This window comes from Cygnus atratus, chromosome 2 (assembly GCF_013377495.2).
Source record: "Cygnus atratus isolate AKBS03 ecotype Queensland, Australia chromosome 2, CAtr_DNAZoo_HiC_assembly, whole genome shotgun sequence".
NCBI classification, from domain to species: domain Eukaryota; kingdom Metazoa; phylum Chordata; class Aves; order Anseriformes; family Anatidae; genus Cygnus; species Cygnus atratus.
The window spans coordinates 17,582,329-17,605,905 of NC_066363.1; the positions used below are offsets into that span (position 1 = coordinate 17,582,329).

Sequence of the window (23,577 nt, forward strand, 5' to 3'; positions counted from 1 at the left end):
CTACACCCTCCCTGACAGAGTCCCTCCCCAGCTTTCCTGCATGCCCCCTTCAGGCACTGGCAGGCCGCTATAAGGTCTTCCCGGGGCCTTCTCTTCTCCAGGCTGAACAACCCCAACTCCCTCAGCCTGTCTTTGTAGGAGAGGTGCTCCAGCCCCTTGATCATCCTCATGGCCCTCCTCTGAACTCATTTTAATACATCCATGTCCTTCTGGTGCTGCGGGCCCCAGAGCTGAACACAGTACTCCAGGTGGGGAGTCTCATGAGATATATATAACCTATTAAAGTCTACATATAATTTGTTATTATAAACCTTTCACATATATAAAATTCCAAGTACTTCTGTAGTTTAACAACCAGGAAAACATTCAAACCATCTATTTTCACAGATGTTTTTAACAGCTAGCCACATGCATGTTCTATTTATTGTTGTGAATGAATGAAATTTGGAGCAATTTCAGTTTTCATACACTGATTTATATTTATTCTCATTTGTGGCCTTCGTGCATCAACATGTAAACATCTTTCCCAACCCCACAATTAATAGCCCCCCACTAAAACTTGTACAGCACAATTTGTAAGGTTTCCTACAATAAAACACTTTAATTTTTATTTTATATTTTTAGAAAAAAAAAGTAGAACTTCCCCCCAAAAAAAAGTTTCTTAAAAAAATAATTTTTGGTAGCCTGTGTTGGAAGCAGATAACTTTTGAAGTAAATTTAGGCACAGTCTGGTAAGTAGCTGCCAGAACGAGTGGAAGGAGTTCTCTCACTTGTCTCGCATGAGTACCATTTCTGTCAGTTGAATGAGGGCTTCTCTTTCAGGGGATGGTCGTAGCTTGCTGATCTCTCTTGTAGCTTCATGGCAGTAGCGCTGGGCGAGGTAGGTCGTTTGCTGCACACCATCACTCTTATGTGGGAAGACAGTTAAACATAATGGGTAACTGATCGGCCCCCTTTTGCTTCTTCCAGGTACAGTGGGAAGTTTTATAGTCAGTAAGTGCCCTGAACACCTACCTATATTCTGAAGGGGAAGAGGATTCATTCTATATGCACTGAATCCTACATCTCCTCCCCAAAGCTTTGAAATACTAAAACGCATCCATGCTAAACTTAATTATATTTATAAAACAACACTGCTATTACTAAGATATGATTCAGTAGGACTGGAAACTAATTGACCAACCCCTCCCCATCCTACCCAAAATAGAGGCATAAAAAAAAAATTCACAAACATGCTATGCTGACTAAATATGTACTAATTCTGCACAGACAATTATTCAATCTTTTCACATCAGAGTCAATTAAAATTGGAGTGTGTGCTTCAGTTGCAAGAATCAGTTGCTGCTTTCATCAGCTGTTGGACGCAGGAACTCTTCAACTGAAGGAACTGAGTTTATGCGTGAGCTTTTTGTTTTTATTATGGAGATTTTATGCTATTTGAGGGGGAAAAAGCTATTAAATCCAGTAACCAGTAACTTTTAAAACACTGCCAGTAAGGCAGTTGTAGAGTACTAACTTGGTATTGCACACAGCATGCTACTTAATGTATATTTGAAAAGTGCAACCCTGCCATTTTACTTCAGAGGCAATGAATTTCATATGGACTTCAGTGGGAACAGCACTTTGGGAATGAAGTAGGTGGTACCAGTCCTACCTGCAACACGTATTTCCGAGCACGTTCAACATCTCCTGGTTTACTGAATCGTCTCATTATCATTGCATTCATTTCTGGAAACTAAGCACAAAGTGAAAAGTTTTTTGTACTGCTTATGAGTTGTTCTCCATGTAGCTGCTGGCTATGCTAAGGTGAAAAAGAAACTGAAGTAGAGCCTCCTTTCCCTGCCGTTGTTGTTACTACAGATACCAGTAAACAGATATATTGCAGTACACTCATAAACAATGATCTACTTTCCCTGCACACACACCTTTGGGCCTGAAACCACAGATCTACAAACTTCTTGTTGGGGAACAAACATGCAACATCCCTCGTTGTTATGACATTTCTCTGTTAGTCAGAGGTAGTCATCTTGCAAGATATGTGTAAAAGTTTACTGGTGACTCATACCTGGCTTTCTTTAGATTCTAGCTTTCTTCCCGTGTAATGACAAGTTAATTGTGATGTTCGTATTATTCATATTTACAATGATACAGGAGGTACATGCTTTCACTTTTTACATTTAAGCTCCAAAGAATATACCCAAACCTGTAATGAAAAGCTATTTTTAATAGTTGTACAGATTTTAAGGGTAGTACATAAGCACTTGATAGCAATGCTAATAATAAAAATAAACCCTCATTCTTCAGCTGTACTAGTTAAAGAGTAACTTTAGAATTAGCATACAGTAGTATAATTCTTTAAAAATGATCAGGATATTTTTTACAATGTGAATGAGCTTAAAATACTAAATGAAGAGGTCTTATGTCAAGCTAAACAATTTTGTTTAAAGGCCACTCAATATTTCAATGCAAAAAAATGTATTTCAGACAGAGGGTAGAGGACAAGAAGAAAAGAAGGCTATCACTTAAGATCCAGACAGCATTAAAAACTGAAGTATTGTTGTCAAGAAGAAAACATGAGGATTACCAGATAAATTAAAGGGTATGTAGGATAGCAGTAATATTAATTCTGAGAGAAAAGACAGCCTGTAACTAACAATTACATTTTGGACTGTCTTCAAGTCCTTGGCTCAGGACTTTTTATTCTCAGATAAAAATAGATGAAACATCTTTTAGTAGCAACACAGAGAAGCATTTGTTGAAGCTCCAGATTTTTTTTAGCACTTATACTTTGTTTATATATCATTTAAGTCTGTAGTGCTGTTCTTCCAGTTTCTTGAAAATGGCAGGAAATGTTCAGCTAAGAAGTCTTATATCTAATGCAAGATGATCAAGTTACCTTTCAATAAAAGCTTGAATGGGAAGCTTCCATTTCTCATCTATCAAAAAAAAAATGACTAAAAACATTTAAAAGTGACCTACTAAGTTCAAGTAAGATTTTAAAATAAAACTGATGGATTTTTTTGTTGCCATTTCCATATTATTATTTATCTTATCAAACTAACTAAATGAATAGGGGGTGGTTGCAAGTCAGAGACAAACAACCAACCCAAATACATGAATAAAGGAATAGTTCTAATTAAAAAAAAAGTGGAATATTCAACATTCACAAGACAATTAGTGTCACCCATTCTCTGCCAAACCCTGTTCAGTCTTTGTGCTATGTCCTCCTATTTCCCTTCAGGTATCTTAAAAAACAACCCTACACAACTGCATCCACTTTCAGTACCTGGCTCTCACTGTTCCTTTAGACAACTCCAGTTGTTGATGACTAACAACATCCTGCCGCATATCAACAAATTCTGAAATAATGATTCAAGAACAAGTTCACGAACAAGATGATTCAAGAACAAGTTCACGAATTCCCCAGACTAGCCTGTGGGGAGGAACTCAGAACTTGGAGGAGGCTGTTCTCAGCATGTTCTCAGCAAGTCTGCATTCTTAAGTGACTGATAATCTTCACTTTCTTGTCTTTTGTGAGATACCTGTCCCTGTAAGTGCGCAAAGGATGAGGAAACAAACACATGCATACATTCCAGCCTCCCCCTGGCCTCTTTCTGTTAAGAAAGAGATGTAACTGTTAAAAAATTTTCATTGTTGTTTGTAATTATTTTGAACTTTTCCCATGTCATGCACTGAGCAATTCCAATGAGAAAACACAGACTACAGCCCTCACTTGAACTGGCTGTGCCAGTTTTCATATCGTGAAGTTTAGTCAGAAGGATGGCTTTGTAAGTCCCAAATCATCTTCCCTCAGGTGAACCAAAAGCTTGAGCAAGGTGCATTAAACCAGCCTCTTTCCCTTTTAAGGATTAGTAGAAGCTTGAATGCTCCTGTTGGTGCTGCTATCACTTCTGTTTACTTTGCACTCCTCCAAATCATTCTCAGGCCACTAAATATTGTGACCAATTTTTAAGCTTATTTATGATACTCCTTTCTCTCATCCAAGCTACTGTTACATTTACCTCCAGTAGCACAACTGTAAAAAAGAGAAAGCTTCCAATATTTTTTAGCTGGGCAAGACTTGGCCCCAGAACAGATACAAAGCCTAAAACTTGGCAAAAGGGCTATATAGTGAGAGCCTAGGGAGAACATGTCTCAGGAAAGAACACGAGCAAGCAGCTACTTAGGAATAACCTGCAGAAAACATGCAGAATCTCTGAATACCTGTGCCTTTGCCAAGGCTAGGCATTTGAGGCAGCAGAAGACTAATGCTTCTGTTGATAAAAGGGCCTAATGGTAAGAGTGATTGTGGAGGAAGGTGCTTGTCAATCTGAAAAAACATGTGCTCTCTAAATCTGGCTGATCCTGAATGCACTGCTTTTTCACACGTGCCCAGGCCATGTTCATCGCCCATGCTGTAGACTTGATGTGTTCAAGCTAGACCTCTGTGTGGCTGTCAGGAGCAGCGTATGGCTTGTGGTTTGGGAGAGACGTGTCCCTTTTGACTTACCTGCCGACAAGCAAACAAGACAGGGCCTGTGGCTAATCCAAGCTTGAGATCCGCTGCTGCTGGTTTGCCTAGACGGTCAGCACATGATGTAAAATCCAGCACATCGTCTATTAGCTGAAAGAAGATAAACATACAGATTAATTTAAGGCAGGTTTTTTGTTTGTTCGTTTTGTTAAGAAAACTAAATACAGAATAATCCTTGTTAAAATTTATAGAAAGAATGAAGACAACCCACTTTGATTTCTAAGGCAGTTGGGGAAAAGTTTAGATTCCTTTTAGTTCAATAAAAGCACTACCTGAAAAGCTATGCCAACATTTTTTCCATACTGGTATGCAATCTCGTGAACTTTGGGATCAGGGCAGCCTAGAATTGAAACCTGAAAAGAAAAACAAAACAAATAAATAGAAAGCTTTAGTTAGCATCCCCTTCTAGTCTCTGACCAGAGGTGCAATGCTGCAACCGCAAGCAGCAGGAATCTGGGAAAGGATTAAAAGCTGAGTCAGGCACACATTCTTGCTTATCTCTTGGATACACACAAATAGCCGAGCTCACTAGAAAACAAGGCTGAACTGCAGCGCAGTATGAGAAATATATGCAACTCTGGACAGATATTAGCTTTATTAAATATTAATCAGTTGGAAATTATAATGCAAGGATTGAGAGGGAAGGAATACAAATGCATTGCACGGGCAGGCTAGTAGTCATACACAGTCCGGAGACAAGAGAAATTAAATTTATTACGTATCTAAATCAGCCAGGGGATAATTAGAGGTCAGATAACAGATAAATGGACATTACATGCCTCATAAAAGATCCACAAAATTGGAAGTGTTGCACCCAATACAGGAGGGAGTTCAGATAAGGAAAATTATGTTCAAGGTGATGTTAACTGTCTAAAGCTGAATTGCTTGGGAAGACAACTGATTAGTTTTCAGACAGAGGTATCAAGGGATAATGAGTGGCAAAGAAAAATAAGATAGTGAATGAGAAAAGCACACACCAAGCTAGACAAAAGTATCACTAAACTAAACATTTTGAGCACAGATACAGGAATTGACTACTTGAGAGACAGATTTTGCTGAATAAACTCCACAAAACTAAAATAAAGGATGCTGAGTAAGATCAGAGAATTAATATCTTGCCCTAAAGTAAGGGCACTTACACTTTTGCACTTACATATTGATTATACACTTTGCAAAAGGAGGTTGGTTACATTTAAAGACTCAGTTTTATTTCAGCCTTCAATAAAGCAGTCAGGAATAGGGGACAAAAATCCATCCAAGTCTACTGTGACTAGCGGAAGGGGTGAAGGTACATTTTATTTAATGTCAGACTAAAAATACATGCTAGGAGAGCCATGCAACATAAAAATAAGTACATAAAAAGTCATCTTTAAAAGAGAGTATGTAAGGTAGGATCACTAAAAATACAAAAAGCAAAAAAAGCAAACAAACTGAAAGAAAGTTCAAGAGTAGTTTTGAAGGTGAATATAAAGATGCAAATACAAACAGCGTTAGATTCTGAAGGATATACCCTAACATGATGCAATTTGCATTAAGACTAGAGATTATTTTATGCATCAGTGTATTTTGTAACTAAGCACCAGAAAACTTCCTATCATAACCTCTATCAATGGGTAACAGTTAAAACCCAGGAGTCCGGATCCCTTAGTCATTAACATCTCGCATTTCCCAATTTTAAGAGGGCAGTATAGCAGGGAAATGATGCTACTTATGTCTGTTCATATGAAATTCTGAAGGCCATTAAAACAGTGAACTTCAAATATAAGGTGTTTAAATAGGAGTTACTAATGACTGTCCAATTAGAACATCTTGCCCTTGTATCCTCCTTTTGAGGCTTGTCTCTTAAATAGCAGTATTTGCCCCAAAGAGCTAACAGCATGTGCTGCTGTACAGTGCGCAGCATACTTTCGGTTGCTTCTGTAACAATAAAGACTGCACCTACCCTGTTCCAATGAAACCTTTACCTATCGCTACATTTAATGGGAAAAATTAAAATGTGGAATTTAATAGAACAGTTTTTAAATGACAAAATCATGGTTGATGGCAAAAGGTTAGAGCGAGGACAGCTTGGTAGATGGAGAGAGGAAATGCCATGTACAGAGCTTTCTCACTTAACCTGAAAGGTCAGAGCAGAGCTATCTCTGTAGGGAGACAGTTTTCTGGGGACACTGTCATTACCTATATAATTACAGTATATGTACATTTAAAAAACGTAAGATGAGTTATAGAACATCTTTACATGAGCAAAATTTATCGATGTAAAAATGAATTCTTGCATCTTTGCAAGAGAAGACCATCACAACTCCTTTTCAAGTTATGAACATTTCTGAGGACCAACAAAATAAAACAAATCCAGCAGATTTATATACCTATCACTCCTCAAGCGAGCAACTCTCTTACCACGACCACATCATAAACCTGCAACATGACTGGGTCTCGTCTACCGAGATCCTTCAGGAACCAATTTCTGAAATTGCTCTTGTGGATTATTGCCCCCACATGGGCACTCACTGGGATGCAGGCAGGCTTGTCCCAGTCAGCCTGCCACTCTGCAGCGATGGAATGTAAACTGAAGCCATGCTGGGATAATAGCATGCATTTACAAATAAAGAACAGTGTAACAATATAAATAAATTGTATGTGTTTAAATGATAAAGCTCACCCTCTGAGAACATCCTATAGTTCCCAAGGTATGACTGGTTGCTTACAGATTTAATCTTGCAAGAATCCAGCTATGTCTCTAGTAAATCCTGATGAAAGAACCCTAATACCAAGTGAACGAATTCCTTAGAAAGGTTCTTTAAATTCAGTAAAGCAAGTCAATCTGCTTAGTATTATTTCAAACACACTTTTCAAAACTAAAAATAATGATGATTGTTTCTGGTCTTTTATGTTAGATGGGAGCCTCTAAACTAATCGTGCCTCCCTACTGATTTTTCACATCCATAAAATATCCTACATCAACTCTGGATACATCCTGCTCTCTTACCATGTGAGAATACAGCAGCTGGGGTTTAAAACACTTGTACATCTATACCAGCGACTTGTAGGTCAAACAGAAAAACCCACTGTTGGGCAGATACGCTTGTATACATGGTACAAGAGATGTTTGCTCTCAAACTCCCTCTCCAAAGGCTGCTGGCTATCTTGGAAAGGAAAAGCCTTTGAAATCTTCCCCTTTGCCTGCTCTCCAGCCCTTCTGCTCCATGCCCATCTCCGGAAGCAGTCAGGATCCTGCTATCTCAGTTGTGGCTCATCCAGCACTGGTTCCAAATAGCACTGTCCTCTTTCCAGTGGGACCACAGAACAGCTTGGGTTGAAAGAGACCTCTCAAGGTTATTTGGTCAGGTCATATGCTCAAAGCTTACTACACAGTCAGAACAGGCTGCTCAGGGCTGTGTCCCATTGAGTTCTGAACATCCCCACGGATCAAGACCCCACACCCTGTATGGGCAACACGTTTCAGTGCATGACAAACCTCACGGAGAAGTTTTTCGTAATAGTAAATTCTTTCATGTAGCAACTGGTCCTTTCACTGTGCATCTCCATCTTCTCCCACACCTTCTCATTACATAGCTGGAGACAGCAGGAGGATTCCTCCTTAGCTTTCTCTACTTGACTAAAGCCAGCTCTTGGACCACCGTGTGCTCCCGCCGCCTACCATCATGGTTGGCCCTTCACTGAACTCACTCAACAAAACGAATGTCTGTCCTGTATGAGGGAACCAGCCTTGGGTACGCTACTGCCAGTAAGGTCTCACGCTGAATAGAGGAAAACCCACAGCCCTTGACACATGGGCTATGCTGCTACCGCCCCGTATGTGCTTAGCCCTCACTGCTACCTTATCCTCCAGCCTCCTCAAACCCTTTTTTGTAACTACGCTTGGGAGGGGGGTTATGAAGGCCTCCCTGAGAGAGGAAGATCTCGATCCAGCAGCAGCCTGCCCACACAGCAGACAACCCTCTTGTCGTCCAGAGTTTGCATTTTTATACATTTTACCTGTTCTCAAGTAATTCATATTTTATTTAACTCATATATTGTCATAACATATTAGGCAGGTACTTGTTTATGAAGAACTGAACTTTTACAGAAATGAAGGTTACCTGCCTGAATATCTGTAATCTATTTATGGGAATCTTTTCCATAGTAAACAGATTATGAAGAAGAAACACTGCCAGAGGAACTACTACATTATGTAAGAAGTGAGGAAATCTATTGCCTGACCCTCTGATGCCACTGATACTATTAGCCTACATCTATCATTGGACTTCATTGTAGTCTGCATGCCTAGTTTGAGTGTGGGGCAGAGATCAATTTTGTTGGTGGTGTTCCAGCTTCTAATATTTCAGAAGTCACAGCAGTTCCATGCCCTTCTACGTTTTTTTCAGATGGAGCTCTGTGCACACATGAAACCATGAACTCGTTAAGCTCACAGGTAGATCCAGAGCTGCAGGCTATTCTTTTTCTTCAGTCCCTAAGGCAGACCTTCCATATCCAGCCTTGTCTTACTCACAGCGGCTGCATGCTCTCTCCCTGTCAGGGAAATCAAGAATCTCTAATGAAACTTTACACAGATCGCAAAACAAGCATGATTAATCCCTCTTCTGAGAGTATGTTATGCAGAATATAGATAGCTTTACTGGGGTTAGGAATTCACATTACAGTAAGATTAAAAAAAGACAAAGAGAATCTGTTAAGCTTATTTTGCTATCTCCAGCTTGACTGATGACAGACGGAAATTCCACATCAGCTTTATTGTTTCTTAAATCTTGAACCAAAGTCACCTGCAATGGTTCTCTGAAAAAGGCCTTTCATAAATAAATAACTAAGGCTTCAGTGACCCTCTGAGCCATCTGCCACCATCTACTTTTGCAATGTATTACTTTCACTGCAACTTTGGTGATGTTTCCCAATTTAAAACTATTCTAGAAATAAACTGTGGTTTGGGATGACTAATATCTTCAAGAGACTGTTCTGTCCATTAAAGAAAAAAATGCTATCTTAAGGGACTTTTGATTCAAATGCAGTCATGCTTTGGATACAAAAAATACTGAATACAGTGAATATACTAGTGTTGATAGACTAGCTATTGTCTTGTTCAGACATTTTATGAGGAATACTCTATTCCCCCTTCTCAGCGTAGAGTTCTAAGATGCCTCCTGAGCTAGTTTCACATCTTTAGACACTGAAAACAATGTCTTCTCCAGGCATTAACAGGAACTGAACTGCATCTAATGGCACACCAGCCTGGTTATAACTGATGTTATGAAAACCAGTGATCTCTCTCCTTAGCTTTGTGCCTGAAAATCAGATGTGATTCATTCTCTTCATTCTCCAGCTGAATTTCCTTTTGAGCAAGAACTGATGATCCTGCTGATTATCTCCACTACTGAAAACAGAACTCCCTTCTGATTTCTTCCTTCTCCTTAAGTAGTGTAAAACACCTAAGTTTTCCTTGTTTTCCTTTTTGCACCAAACCAAACCACAAAAACAAATTTATCATTTTTCACTGATAAAAGTATCAATAGAGTTCCCCAATCCATGAAACTGAAGGAGACATGTACGTTGATATACGAGGAGACCCGTCATTGATTCTGTGGGCAGTAAGCATGGTTTTGCCTTAAAGACAGGCCTCTCCCTTGCTTTAATTTCTAACACAAATTCTACTGCATATAAAATTCCAGTAATTCAGCATTGGAACAACTCAGAACAACTACTTGAAGAACAGCAGCCAAACACACATCCTTCCCATTCACTAGCATCACAGCTACAATGTGCAGGTAAGTGCTTAAGTCCTTAACTCTTCTGTGAGTTATGAAAAGGAAAAACAAAAAACAAACAAAACAACAACAAACATTTACTACTCCTTACTACTCCAATTGCCCCCTAATACAAAAGAAGAATTGCAAAGGGAAATTCTTGCCTGGGCCATGCTGCCATTAATATGAACAATCCAGAATATTTAAGTTCTCTCCTCCAGCTCTAAGAATTTATATAAACGAAAGATATACAGAGATATCATATATATAAGATAGCACCCCGACAGTTTCTTTCACTCCGCATGAGTCCTCTTGATACAAGCAATACACACTTGCTGTCTAGTGTATAAAACTACCAGTTTTCTGAGGGCAAAGGATGAAGAAGGGCACTAGCACACGTTTTTAATCTAATTCCCTTAGAATTCCCTCTTGCTATGGCATACACCACCTATACCTCCTTCAGTGAAAGAAAAATTAAATGTTACAACTTTTGGGATAAGACTGTTGTCCACCTTCTCCATTTTCTGCACTATGACTAAACAAGCTTTTTGAATAAGGACATCGTCTTGAATGAGATCTTTCTGTAATGAATTAACAGAACTGAATGACAGGTAGGGTTAGATATAGCAAGATCTTAAAAAACCCCAGACAAATCAAGAAGTACAAACTTCTGTTGTTTGAGAATGTAATGCAGAGTATATGCAAGCAGTTGTTTCCTCCTACTGTTATCATTTAAGGTCTTATTCTACACCAGTGAGTGGGACCAGATGTCAAAGATGTCTTAAAATCAAATTATAGGCTTGAGAATTCTCAACTGACATTAAAAACCACTGTCTCAAACTTGCAGAATCTCATAAATTTGAGGCTGCTGCTGTGAACCTTGTTCTGATGCAAGTGAGGAGAACAATAAATCTCTGTATGAATATAAAACAGGAAAGAATTAAAACCAATATTGGAGGCTACACAGCTGAATTGAGATGAAATTCACAATCTCAAACCCATTCTGGCAAAACACCATTTTAAGTGTTTACTTTGGAGGGTCTCCAGAGGAAGCAGAAAAAATTAGGAGTTTAGCTGTGAAGCTTACAGTATGGTATGTTAACGTTAGAAGAGACAGACGTACATACTGCTTTACAACTGTTTGCTATAAGACTCGCAGTCTTCTTAAAAGTCTTCTCGAGGTAGTGAGCAAATCTCTCGTTCTCATTTTCCTTGGAACCCAGCTGGAGGAATTCACCTAAAAATTTGCACAGATAGAGGAGTTTTTATTTGTGGGTTTACTGCTTAGGCAAACAAGTCTGAAGATAAAAATAGAAAAAGACCTTACCACGCACCAGATCTTCAATCACCTGAGTTAGAACAGAGATGATAGTAGTGTTTCCAATTCGTGCTAAAGCTAGGGAAGCAGCTGACAGGATGAAATCACCAGCTAGAACAGCCTAAGAACAAAAAAGAAAAATATATCTTTTAAGTCTTTTCCTGTAAGCGTTAGTAAAGACAATAGCGCTTCCTTTATTTGGCAGGTCTACTCACATCACATCATTTTCCTACATAAATTCCTCACTGTAATAGAGAGAAAACAGAAGATGGTTGAATATTAAAATTGGAACCATTTCTGAATCCCTATCTTATAGTGCTGTTTAGACTTTTCCATATAAGCAGTGTCCTCCCTCTATGCAATATCGGAATCTGTTTGCCTGTGAACTTTAAAACGTTGCCTCTCTATTTGACTGTTCTGCTGTGACTGCTATGTCACACCACCTCTATATTGCCTTGATAAGTTCTGAGGTACCCGTAATTTACTTGTTTCCTTGCATTTGCTCATTAAGACTTTCCTACTAATACTCTGTAAAGAAATGCCTCTCTCAAAAAATCCCCATGCTGAATTAAAACCTTTTTGCATTTATTACTGAAACAGGCTATCCTACTGCGTTCTGGATGAGGTACAAGTGCAAAGCATTCCAACAGCACCGCATGGGGAAGCTGAAAGCATTAAGAATCACACTGCAATCATACCTTCTTTAATGCTTCCAAAGTTCAGTAAGAAGACATCCATTTGTTTTACCTACAATCCACAGGCACTGCTTCACACTTTTTCTGGAATATCCCAAGACTATGCCTAAGCATAGTAAAACTGTGCCCCAGCAGAGTAACATGACAACCCCCCCCAGGTGTTTCTGCTTTTCCAGAACTCAAAGGCAAGCCTTGCACGTGACAACACACTCACCTTCCTCTCTCCCCAGATTTGATTGACTGTCATTTTGCCTCTGCGAGAATTTGCATCATCGATAACGTCATCATGAACTAGGCTAGCTGTGTGGATCATCTCTGCAATTATGGCCACAGAGCGTTGGCTTGCTTGCACCTCCCTAAAATAAAATAATAATAATAAAAAAAAACAAGAACTGTCATTTAATTAAATACATTTTATGTGCTGCAGTACACTAGAAGAAATCTCTGTGAAAACCGAACAGTGTTTTGCTGAAAACAGCTGTTGCAGCTTTTCCATGGTCTGAACCCCATCTTTCAAACCTGAAATTAGCAAGATGAGAAAAGTAAGATCATGTTAGTACAGTGAGCACCATGGGACATTTCCATCCCTATTAGGCCTATTTCTGCCTTGCTGCATTATTAGTACTGTGAAACTCCTAAGTTACTGACTCTAATCCCTCTAAATCCAGACTGCAATAAATAGCACAGCATTAAGGATGCTTCATTCCAAGCAGACAGAAATCTGGAAAAGGGCAGAGAAAAGTAGCTTTGTAGAGTAGTTTTAAGTTTTCCTTACCTCTGTACTGCTCTACCTATAAAACGCAGCATCACAAACTCCCCAAACCTTGCTAACACTACTAACCAGCAAGCTGGAGAGGTCAGCAGACAAAGAAAACCTGTATTCAACATCTGAAAACATAACTCATTGATCTTATCCTTTATCTTGTCTGATTATCTTAAGACTTCGGAGGTTCCTCAAAAGCCCGAGGAATTAACTGGAATTATACTGCAATCGCTTTAGGGCTGTAAACACTAACTACCTAACACTTAATGAAACTCAGCCTTTGGGAAGATCTAGCACTGATGATTCAACCCTCACTAGTTCACACCTACTTTATTTTTTAAACTAGACCAAAAAAAAGGTAAGGGAAGAACATAAAACCAATTATCTAGGGATCCAGGCTGGCAAAATGAACACAAAAAACCTGTCCTAGCTCAGAAAAAAAAAAAAGACCATCTACCTTAGTATTCATTTGTAACTGCCTCATTCTAATATCTATCTTTTTCTACCTGTTTTCATCAAGAGTTGCATGCAGGATCCCAGAAATGTCTATCCCAGTCAGCCCCGCCTTATAGCTGTAACCAACCCACATTGATGAGAAAAAAATAAAATGAAATAAAAATAAAATAAGATTTCTTTTGACATATAGATACCTTACTTCTGATATACAGGTAACACAGCAATTCATGCTATTTTCCATCAGAGCGGAAAAAGAACTGAGAAAAAGAACTCAGAGAAAGTAGAAGATAGTCATTTCAGCTCAGCTGAATGAAATTTAAAATCTTGCATTGCCTGGTCTCTTAAAATCTAGTGATTAATCACAAAATGAAAGAACATCTTGCAGTCTGCTGACATAACAGAGTGTTCTGACACCTACCTCTATGCAGAAGTATGCATTGCTGTCAGTGGGAGTTCTACATCCTGAACAATAGCAGGATGTGTGGCTCACAGGCTGTGAAAATGGGGCTTTTGAAACACAAGAATAAGAGCTGGAAACCTTCATGGCTGTTTGAAGGTAAGTTTTACTGTGGACTAGTAATTTAGTCAAATGCTAGTTCAGTGTAAGTAGTTTTCAAAAAAAACCAACAACCTATTGTTACTAAGTAGGAGAACTTACCTTCAAACAACTGTAAAGGTCTCCAGCCTCTTTCATGCACTGGCCTCCTTTTGGGGACTCCCTTTTTCATTAATTATGTCAGCAGACTGGACTTCCTGCTGGGAAGTAGCAGTAAATGGCAACACTCACAGACACACCAAAATCTTTCAGTAGTATGAAGGCAGCACAAGGACAGACTTCTCAAAAGCGGGTTTTGGAAAGTTCTGTTTCACAGTGCGGTTCATCTGTGACAATGACCAAAAATGGCATAGGAGAGCTCATGGTTAATGTGTCTGGCTGCTGGGATGTTATATCAAACGGAATAATGTAACCTGAACATTTTTTTTTAAAGTTACTATTTCTGGAAAGTTTCCAGCAAAGTTCTTCCCATCTCTGGCAAGAAAGTTTGGAAGAGTTTTCTACAAACATCTTGTGAGAAAAATTCTGAATCGGAGCATGCTTATTTTAGGGAAAACACACAAGAAACAGGATCCTTTTCATTCCCTGCCATTTTTCATTCTGCTTCGCCTGAAAAACAAGAGCAAAAGGTAGCAGCAGTAACTCAAACCAATAGATAACTGGATCACCACAAGTTCATTAAGTGAAATTATGCCATTTTTAGGTCATTCTCAAGAATAAAGGCACCCCGAGATGATACATATTTACAAAAATATTCTATGTAACTGTCCCTTTGTCTTTTAAAAAAAGAGTATACTGCATGTTTAAGTCCTTGGAAATGTTAGGTTTTTCATTAGGACCCCCTGCTTGATTGAATAATAAGCTTTTATAGACATAGTGTATCCTGGGGTCTTTTCTGTAACAAAACTTGTTTCAAATGCACTGAACAAGACCAAGGCTGATCTTACAGGTGAACCAACCAACCCAACCTTCTCCCTCCAAACGAACACAAAAATATTTACAGACACAACCCAAGAGCTTTGCAATGAGCTTGTCAGTAAGTAAATGTTGCCAGTTAAAAGACAGGAAACCTGCAAAACAACCTGCAAAATTTCTGTGGTATGACCACACTCCTCAAAGCACACTTTTGGTGTTAAGTCCATGTGGCTGAAAGGAATGAACCGTTCAGAAACATGGTCTGTCACACAGAAGGGCACTGCAAACCAAGGGAAGCATAGAGAAGCGATGTATTAACCAGCAGCAAATTACAGAACAGCAGAAATACAATGTACAGTACAGGCATCTGACAACTGTGGTTTGGAGGAGGGAAATAAAAGAGGGCTAAGGTTGCTGGCAGGTCGTCATAGATTAGGAAATACTATTCTCGACTTTAGCTAGGTCATTATGTTTAATTATTTATCTCATCATTCTGATGATTTATTTCCCTTCTTCCCCCCAAATCTTCTGTGCTCACTATTTTCTCTATTAAGATGCCTCTGTACTTCTTTGACCTTCTCTTTGTTTGTCTCTCTCATTTTGGTTGCAAAAATAAAAACTCCTATTTACAAACACCTCTGGAGAATATACCCAAAACAGAAAGAGATCCAGTCAGGCTAATTCTGTGAAATTCTGCACACAGGCGTTGTGTGAAGAAATGGCAGAGGAGGTGTGAAATTGAGGGTTTGCATGATCTCTTTACAACAATTCTCACCCTCACACAAAGATAAATTGCTAAATTGTTAAACAAAACACATTGCACAAGGGGCATAAGGACTAAGACAGGGATGGACTTTTGGCTCTTGGATCTTCAAGGGGAAAAAAACAGTCATACCAGCACAGAACATTTTGAATGCTTTGGACACTTTTTGATAATATTCTGGATTCCTTATGGCCTTATGCAACTGTCATTCTCCTTATAATGAATACAACTAAGTGACCTTACTCTACAAAGACAGCTGACCTGCTAGGGGCATTCTAAATGGCTACCTTTATCAAATCTAAACACAAGAGATCAAGCCACCCAGTCTGGAAGCAGTGCTACCTGGGTATCCCCCTCCATTCTCTTAAGAAGTCTCAGCGATTCTCATCTTCTCAAGGGGCTCTGGGAAAAGTCTGCAGACTGCCTCAGAAGATCAGGACCTATACACTTACAAAGTTATGTCCTGTTATTTTAACAACCAAACAAGGAAGAGTATTACCTTTCCTGGTAGTATTCCAAAAAAGGAAAACAAAACAAAAACAAACAAAATGAAACAAACAAAAACACACACAAAAACAGACAAAAGAACACGTAAAAGCATGCTGGACCCAGCAAATTCTATGATAGTTTGAGAAGGGCAGTACGATGAGGCAGAAAGTCAACAGCAGTAACACAAGCCCCAGAGGCAGAATTAAAAAATAAAAATAAAAATGCTAGCGATGAAAAGCACAGGAAATTGCTCACCCCACAAGTCTACAGATGTTCTGGCCAGTATATTTGATTCCATGTGTGGGAACCGAAGTAAAACAAGTTTGAGAGAAGAATCAATATAAACTGAGCAAAAGAATGATAAAGTGCTTTAAGGGAAGCGACAAGTTCAAAGAGGAGAAACATCTCAAAAAAAAAAAAAAGCCCACAATAGTAATAAAAACAATCGGGGGAGGCAGAATGGGAAGGAAGGATTGTTTTCTTCCCCCCTCAGGTCTAGAGCAGAGTAGTAGAGTAACAAATACGCAGTGCTTTCTTCTCTACATGTACATTTTCCCTCATGAACAGTAAGAAGTTGGAAGAACAATTTGTCACCTGGAAACAACAATCCTCTAAGAAGCAACAATAATGAGACTACCATCAGTGTGAACTGGAAGTATACATGTATATAAAGCAGGCATTAACACACAGCCTGCTTCAAGAAACTTGAAAGCAAAGAAAAAAAAAATACATACGAAACTTCATTGATCCTCAGTAAGCAGGTACGCAAAATATGATAGTATATTCTTTGGCATGGTCTACCCAGTCCTAAAAAGGCACTGGTCATCACGCATGAACCAAAAGCAGAATATTGAAGACTTGCATTAATATACGTGAATTTCAATTACTAAAACAGACTTTGAGAAAAGTGTCATGAAGCAAAAAGGAAGGTAAATACCCTGGGATTTCATTATCTTCTTTTGTTCAAAGATCTCTGTTCTCCCTACTCAGAATTTCATTCTAAAAAAAACCATGACAGATGATGACTCAGTCTGTCCTTGTGCAAGGAACATTCAAATTAACGAGGAGACTTTCAAACATCAAGCATAGTTCGGAGGTGCTGACAAAAACTGCAACAGATGTACAAAAGCTGTCAAATGACATGGGTATCTATAAATCAGAGTGTTCGTGCTGAGGGTTGGCTATTTGCCTTAGTTCTGTGTAGCACTCAAACTCTGAGATCACACTTCCTCACCAGCATGGGTCAGGTCTCAAAACTGGTCCTGACCATTTCAATTCAGCATAATGCATGGACAATAACACATCCATGAGCATATACAGGTCAAAAAGCAGCAAATATGCTTTGAGCAAATAAAGGCAAATTCAGTTCTTCCTATGGCTACTTCTTCCCTTTGATTCACTGCTCACATGTGATGTTGTATAATTCTTTACATCAATTCTGGACTTCTTGGTATTGCATGCACACTTACGTAATTTTGTTCATAAGCATCTCATGCTACACATTAGAGTAAGATAAAACTACATTTTTCATTATTCTGACTAGAAGGATCTTCTAAAACCTCACTGTTCCGTTGCTAAAAGTCTCCTAAATTTCTACCCTGAATTTATATTTACTCTCGTATCAACATTGTACACTGCCTTTGTGGTTCTTTTACCCTGCTGGGCAGCTGAACTCCACCACAGACTCTCTCACTCCCCCTCCCCAAAGAAACAGGGTGAGAAAATACAATACAAGAAGATACTCCTCTCCACGGGCTGCAGCTCCGGCCCGGGGCCTGCTCCTGTGGGGGCCCTCCATGGGCCGCAGCCTCCTCCAGGCCACGTTCACCAGCTCCACCGGGGGCTCCTCCACGGGCTGCAGCGTGGAGATCTGCTCCGTGTGGTACCCATGGGCTGCAGGGGGACAGCCTGCTCCACCAGGGGCCTCTCCACAGGCTGCAGGGGAACTGCTGCTGCGTGCCTGGAGCACCTCCTGCCCTCCTGCTGCACTCACCTTGGGGGCTGCACGGCTGGTTCTGCACAGGAGATTTCAACTTCCTTTTCTCCCAGAGGCCCAACCAGTGTCACTCCCTGGCTCGGCTCTGGCCAGCAGTGGGTCCCTTTTGGAGCCGGCTGGAGCTGGCTGTGATCTGACATGGGGCAGCTGCTGACCACCCCTGCAACCCATGCTACTGAACCCTTGCCACATAAACCCAATGCAGTCTTAAATCTCCCTCTCTCACATTCCTGATACATTTGTGGATCACAAGCCTTTCATTCTCCCTGATTATCCTTGCAGTCCATCCCTGAAGCTAGCTGCAGTTATCTTTTTTTGAGCACGAGAATCATGGATACTGATGATTTCACAAAGCGCGATACAATGGTATTGGTGCTTCCTTAACTGAACCAGATATTCTATGATTGATGCATGATACATGCAAGGATCGCTTTAAGGTTTTTCATATAGAATATGGCTGTAAGTCTCATTGGGGTTATGCCCTAATGGGGCACTCATGAGCCTCCAAGCTCAAGCAGAAAATTTGGTTTCATTGTTCTACCTTTCCTTCCACCACAGATGGCCGGTCATCAAGAATGATTTTGTCACTGGAAAGTGCCATCACCACACTCATCCCAAGATCAGTCATAAAAATATTAAGCCAACCAGTGGTATGACAAAGGACATCCCTGAGGACTTTCACAAATACTGTTCCTTTGGTTACCTCTAACACAATGACAAAGAGCGGTACTGTGTGGGTAACTGAATTAGGCTGGAGTGAAGTTCATTAATTCTTGAAAATGTTCTCCTAAACAAGATGAACTGGCACACACAGGAAAGAGACTGCCAACTAGGTTCTTCTTTCTCCTTAGAAATTATATTCACATAGAAAGGGAAAAAATAAGATGTTGCTGGTATACAGGGCTTTGTGCCACATCAAGCCACAAAATATACACTGTGCTCTGAGGTATAAAGTTCAGCAAGGCAGTAAGGAAAAAAATGGTCCAACGGCTGGGAAATCCCTTAAGATTGATACATTAACTAATAAAGAAGTCTAGAAACACTTCTGGCAAGGGACCAAAAATTTCATATTTGAAATTCTATATGAGGGAAGACTGGAAACATAATTGGAATGTGGAGAGCACTCCAGCCAACATCTTTCTTCAAAATGCAAACGTAACTGATAGGAACACGTGGAAAGAAGCATTTGCAATCAGCCAGAGCAAGGGGTGACAGAGAATACAGGCGCAATACGATGTCCTGCTCTATTAAAACTGCCTTCAAGAGACAAATAACTTGAAGAACATGAGGACTACAGCACCTCTAAGCTTAGAATCTTACATGAAAGCATAGAAATTTGCTGCTAGAGGTGGGGGAAACCTTGGAATGTCTCACAGCTTTGAATATAATTATACCACCTACTTCATGGCTTTTCTGTGTAATTACAGAAAAGTTATAAAAGTCTCTTCTTGCCAAAGTTCTTACCTGTTCAAAGAATGTAATAGCTACAGGAATGGTTACAACTGAAAAATAGTTTTAGTTAAGTTTATATAGTGTCCAGGAGTATTACAAGTTCTAATAAAGCATTTATGTAAGAAGCTAGAGTTGGCTAAACCCCGTACAAATAACAGAATTCGGCAACATTATTTATCTATCACCAGTTCCAGCTGCAGTATAGCCAACAGTTTTACACATGAAATTTACACATTTTACACTACTGGTAATGAAACCAGTAGTTCTTTTCGCACTGCTAAGTACAAAAATGCAGCTTTGAAATGGAATTTAAATTTGGGTTTTACCAAGGAACTTTTTATTTTCATAAGGTTACTAGACATATTTGTGGGGAACACAGGAATGACAAATTTCTAGTATGATACATGTCCATATACCTAAAAGCCACGGACTCACCTGGAATTACTATGGTGAATGTTGCAAGCTCTTGCCATTAGCACCACAATCATTGGTCGAAAGGCCTTTCCTTTCCCATCAAAGTAATATTCACACATTTCCCTAAGTTCTGCTGTAGATACAAGTAATTCCTATAAAAAGGAAAATAATATATCAGCATAAAAGTCACAAAGCCAATCTGTTAGTGTAAGCAGTATGCACATAAAAGGTTATTGCCAGTATTCATTCCACCTAATGTAAGCTGAAGCTGTTTTTAAAATTATTTTTCATTGTAATCTGAAACACAGTTGATGTATTCCAGCAGTGTACATCAGGATAAAACAAAAATTGTGTTCCGGTTCTACAGGATATGTAGAAATGCTCTTTTTATCTTCACTCAGGATTCAGACAGCTATTCATAAGCATGAAGAATATTCCTTCAATAACTATCCTCCAAAGCAAGGGTTGCAATTAAAGTCAAAATCATTAGAACATCCCAGGATAGGCACTAAAATCCCTTACCTTTTTAATATCTTCATAGAGATTCTTCAAGTCTTTTCTACCAAGTTGAAAAGGGTCTTGGTATTTTTCATCACTAACTGTCTTACTGCAGCTGCACATTTGGTATGTACTTGTATGATGAAACCTGGTGTTTTTCAAAAGAGTAACATCGTTAAAAGCAAACTTTCCTTGATTCCCCAGACAAAAATGTTTCAAAGAGCATCCTCCTCCTCCTTTCCCCTTATACAAAATTTAGCCAAAAAATAAACACGACATCAAAATACTGATTTTAGCCGCTAATGAGGATCAAGAACTGCAAAGTTACATACTGATGAACATAGACTTTTAGGAGCTGGCGAAGTAAAGCATTTAGAAAACGTAACAACCAAACCCCACACTCACTCTTGCACTTGACTGATTACAGAAGTCTTTTGGGAAACAAACTATGCTGCTCTCAATGTATTCTTTTTGAATACACCATTGACAATATAGTGTACATTTTTAGATGAAGCCTTCATCTTCCAGTAACACAATTACTATGTTGCTTTCTTCCATCTCCTGAACCCTCCTAGAAAAATATTCCTGGTTTGGATTTGAAAATTCCCCTTTACACACCCAGCTATATTAGATGGCCCTATCTAAATTATAAATTAAAATCAATACTTCCAGGTAATATCATGATTCCACGAAAGGTCAGCAATAAAAGGTCAAAGTTCTACCTGCATGAATCAAGGTGCATTAGGCTTAGGCCTAATTAATATATATATTTTTTTAATATATTTCCTGGAGTTGAAGTTTATACCTCTTATTATGTGTCTCCTTTTTCAAAATGAGCTTTATGGGTTCCCCTGGACTGCTCTTGCTTTGCCCGCTGCTCTCCAGAATGGAGGACTTAGATTCCAGCTCCACACTGTAACAGTGGTCTACAATGAATTATCCAACGATATACTACAGCAAATAACCTTATTTTCAGTCTAAGCTTACAGCTCACATCTGTAACTATACACTTCACCCAGTAACTGTGTCTTTACCCATCACACAACAGGAATCTCCAACTTACCGCCAAAATATATTACATATTTTTGGAAATGACAATACTGAGCTTCTTTGAGGAAAGTGACACATCTGCACAAAGAAAAAACAGGGTTAATTTAAAATACAGAATTTTAAACTGATGAAAAACTTGGTTACAAAAGTATGAGTCTGCATCAACATTGCTCCACTTCTCCCTTTTAACAACTCAGCAGCATAGGCAGTCTCATAATCTCCTTCTGTATCACGTGAGGCGTAATTGCCAATGTGTACGTTAACTTCTGACTTAAACTGACTCTTCTGTTCTGGCACAGTGAACTTTCACCCCTTTCAGGAACAGCCAGGAAAGCGTATCAGTTCACTTCCAAGGAACAGCTCTAACGAAATCTTGCTTTTGCACTCACACTCACGGAAGGCGGTTTTCAAACATTTCCTGCCTTGCAGATAAATCTAGATAGCACCAGTCACAGAGCAAAGGGCAAGAGCCTTCTGTAAACTACTACATTAACAGAAGAACATATCCTTTTTTCTTCCCCTGCAGCAATTACAATTTTGCTCACTTCTTATTATAATTTACACCTGCATATCTTCTTCCCTGCTAGATGTCAAGAACTTAACCTCCAAAGCCAACAATCTCTCCAAAGACCTTTCCCTGGAGATGGAGACCAGGTCCCTGGTAGAAGGCTTGGTCCCAGGTACACGATTGCAGCAGGGACAAAGTGAGAAAGGAAACTTCTGGTTTTTTGTGTTCATGGCAAGAACATGTTTCATGTTCCTGGCAATGCTGCCAAGACTTGCCCAGCCCTGCTGCTTTGTGCACACACTGACTCAGGGGCCCCGTAAGGCTGACCCACCCTGAAAGCATGGCAATCTACACATTCACTGAACCACCTCTCCTAAGGCCTGCGCACAGACACGTGGAAAGACCTGGAGGTGGAGAAGAGTGCCCTCAGCGTGCTCCTCACCCCTCCGTGTCTCCTCTTACACAGCTTGAACTCTCTCTGCTTGTGTGCAGGGAGAGAAACAAGAGTACCACACACACCCCAGGGCACCCTTCTAGCCTCCCTGTGTATAGGACAAAAAAAGCCAGGCAAGTAGAGCAGAAAAGAAGGAAGCAGACGAGGAGGGAAGGAAGGAGCTCTAACTTATCAAGGACTTGCAATTCACTGGTGTCTGATTCCTGTATCCCAAGAGAGAAGCGTGTCAAGTCCCACGGCTGAGACCTCTGCAAGTCTGCTCTCCCACACCTCCCGTTTTCTGTCAAAAAACAGCCAAGCTCTTCACACTCTTCCTTTTTGGAGGTCACAGCCGGACTCTGCCCGTTACCACACTGCCTAAGGCTGCGAGGGCCTGGCCAGCCATGAGGTTGGGCGCAAAGCAGCCGGAAGGCTCAGAAGGGGAGCGTGGCCTTGGGGTAAGGCACTGAAGGAGCCAGCCCCGACCACAACCCACACCGCTAATTACACCCCCTATCAACATGAATCGCCTTCTGGGCTCCCACCTAGAGAACAACCCGAGATGTACCTCGCCACAGCAGCACCCCCGGCTACAATAACCCTAAAGCCCTCACTTAACCTTGCACCCGCAACCCCCCATTCCCACGGGACCCCCCCGGGGACCGCTCCGAACCTCCTCCCCCCATCCTCCTGCCGCCCAGCCCCACCTCAGCCATCCCGCCCTGCTCGTCCCCGTACCCCCCGCTGCCCTCCGCCCCATTCATTGCCGGTGACCTCCAGGCGCCCCCCCGGCACTCACCGCCCCACCGAGGGCCGGCGGCGGGGGCCGGGAGCCGGGTCCCAGCACGAAGCCCAGCGGCGGCGGCGGCGGCGCCCGGCGGGCGGAGGCTCCGCACCTCCACCGCCACCACCACCACCCCCAGCGCAAGGCCATGGCGTCCCCCAGCCCCGCCACACCGGCGCCGCCTTCCCAGCCCC

The 23,577-nt window shown here is 40.5% G+C and overlaps 1 protein-coding gene across 3 annotated transcripts; it reads right to left on the reverse strand.

Moving 5' to 3' along the window:
* Nucleotides 1-459: 459 nt before the first annotated feature.
* On the reverse strand, nucleotides 460-23,577 carry PDSS1 (decaprenyl diphosphate synthase subunit 1). Of its 3 annotated transcripts, XM_035545528.2 has the most exons (11): nucleotides 23,399-23,577; nucleotides 21,672-21,736; nucleotides 20,633-20,756; nucleotides 20,132-20,262; nucleotides 12,521-12,662; nucleotides 11,621-11,732; nucleotides 11,421-11,530; nucleotides 4,807-4,887; nucleotides 4,511-4,624; nucleotides 1,655-1,735; nucleotides 460-907 (listed from the first exon to the last, which is right to left on the reverse strand). In XM_035545528.2, exons 1-11 carry the CDS (start codon nucleotides 23,531-23,533, stop codon nucleotides 767-769), a joined length of 1,236 nt encoding a protein of 411 aa, XP_035401421.1. In that variant the 5' UTR covers nucleotides 23,534-23,577; the 3' UTR covers nucleotides 460-766. The 3 variants fall into 3 exon arrangements, with proteins under 3 accessions (XP_035401421.1, XP_050565198.1, XP_050565197.1); XM_050709241.1 differs by lacking the exons at nucleotides 21,672-21,736; nucleotides 23,399-23,577 and adding an exon at nucleotides 14,184-14,278 and having other exon boundaries at nucleotides 20,633-20,651; XM_050709240.1 differs by lacking the exons at nucleotides 460-907; nucleotides 1,655-1,735 and adding an exon at nucleotides 1,770-3,548.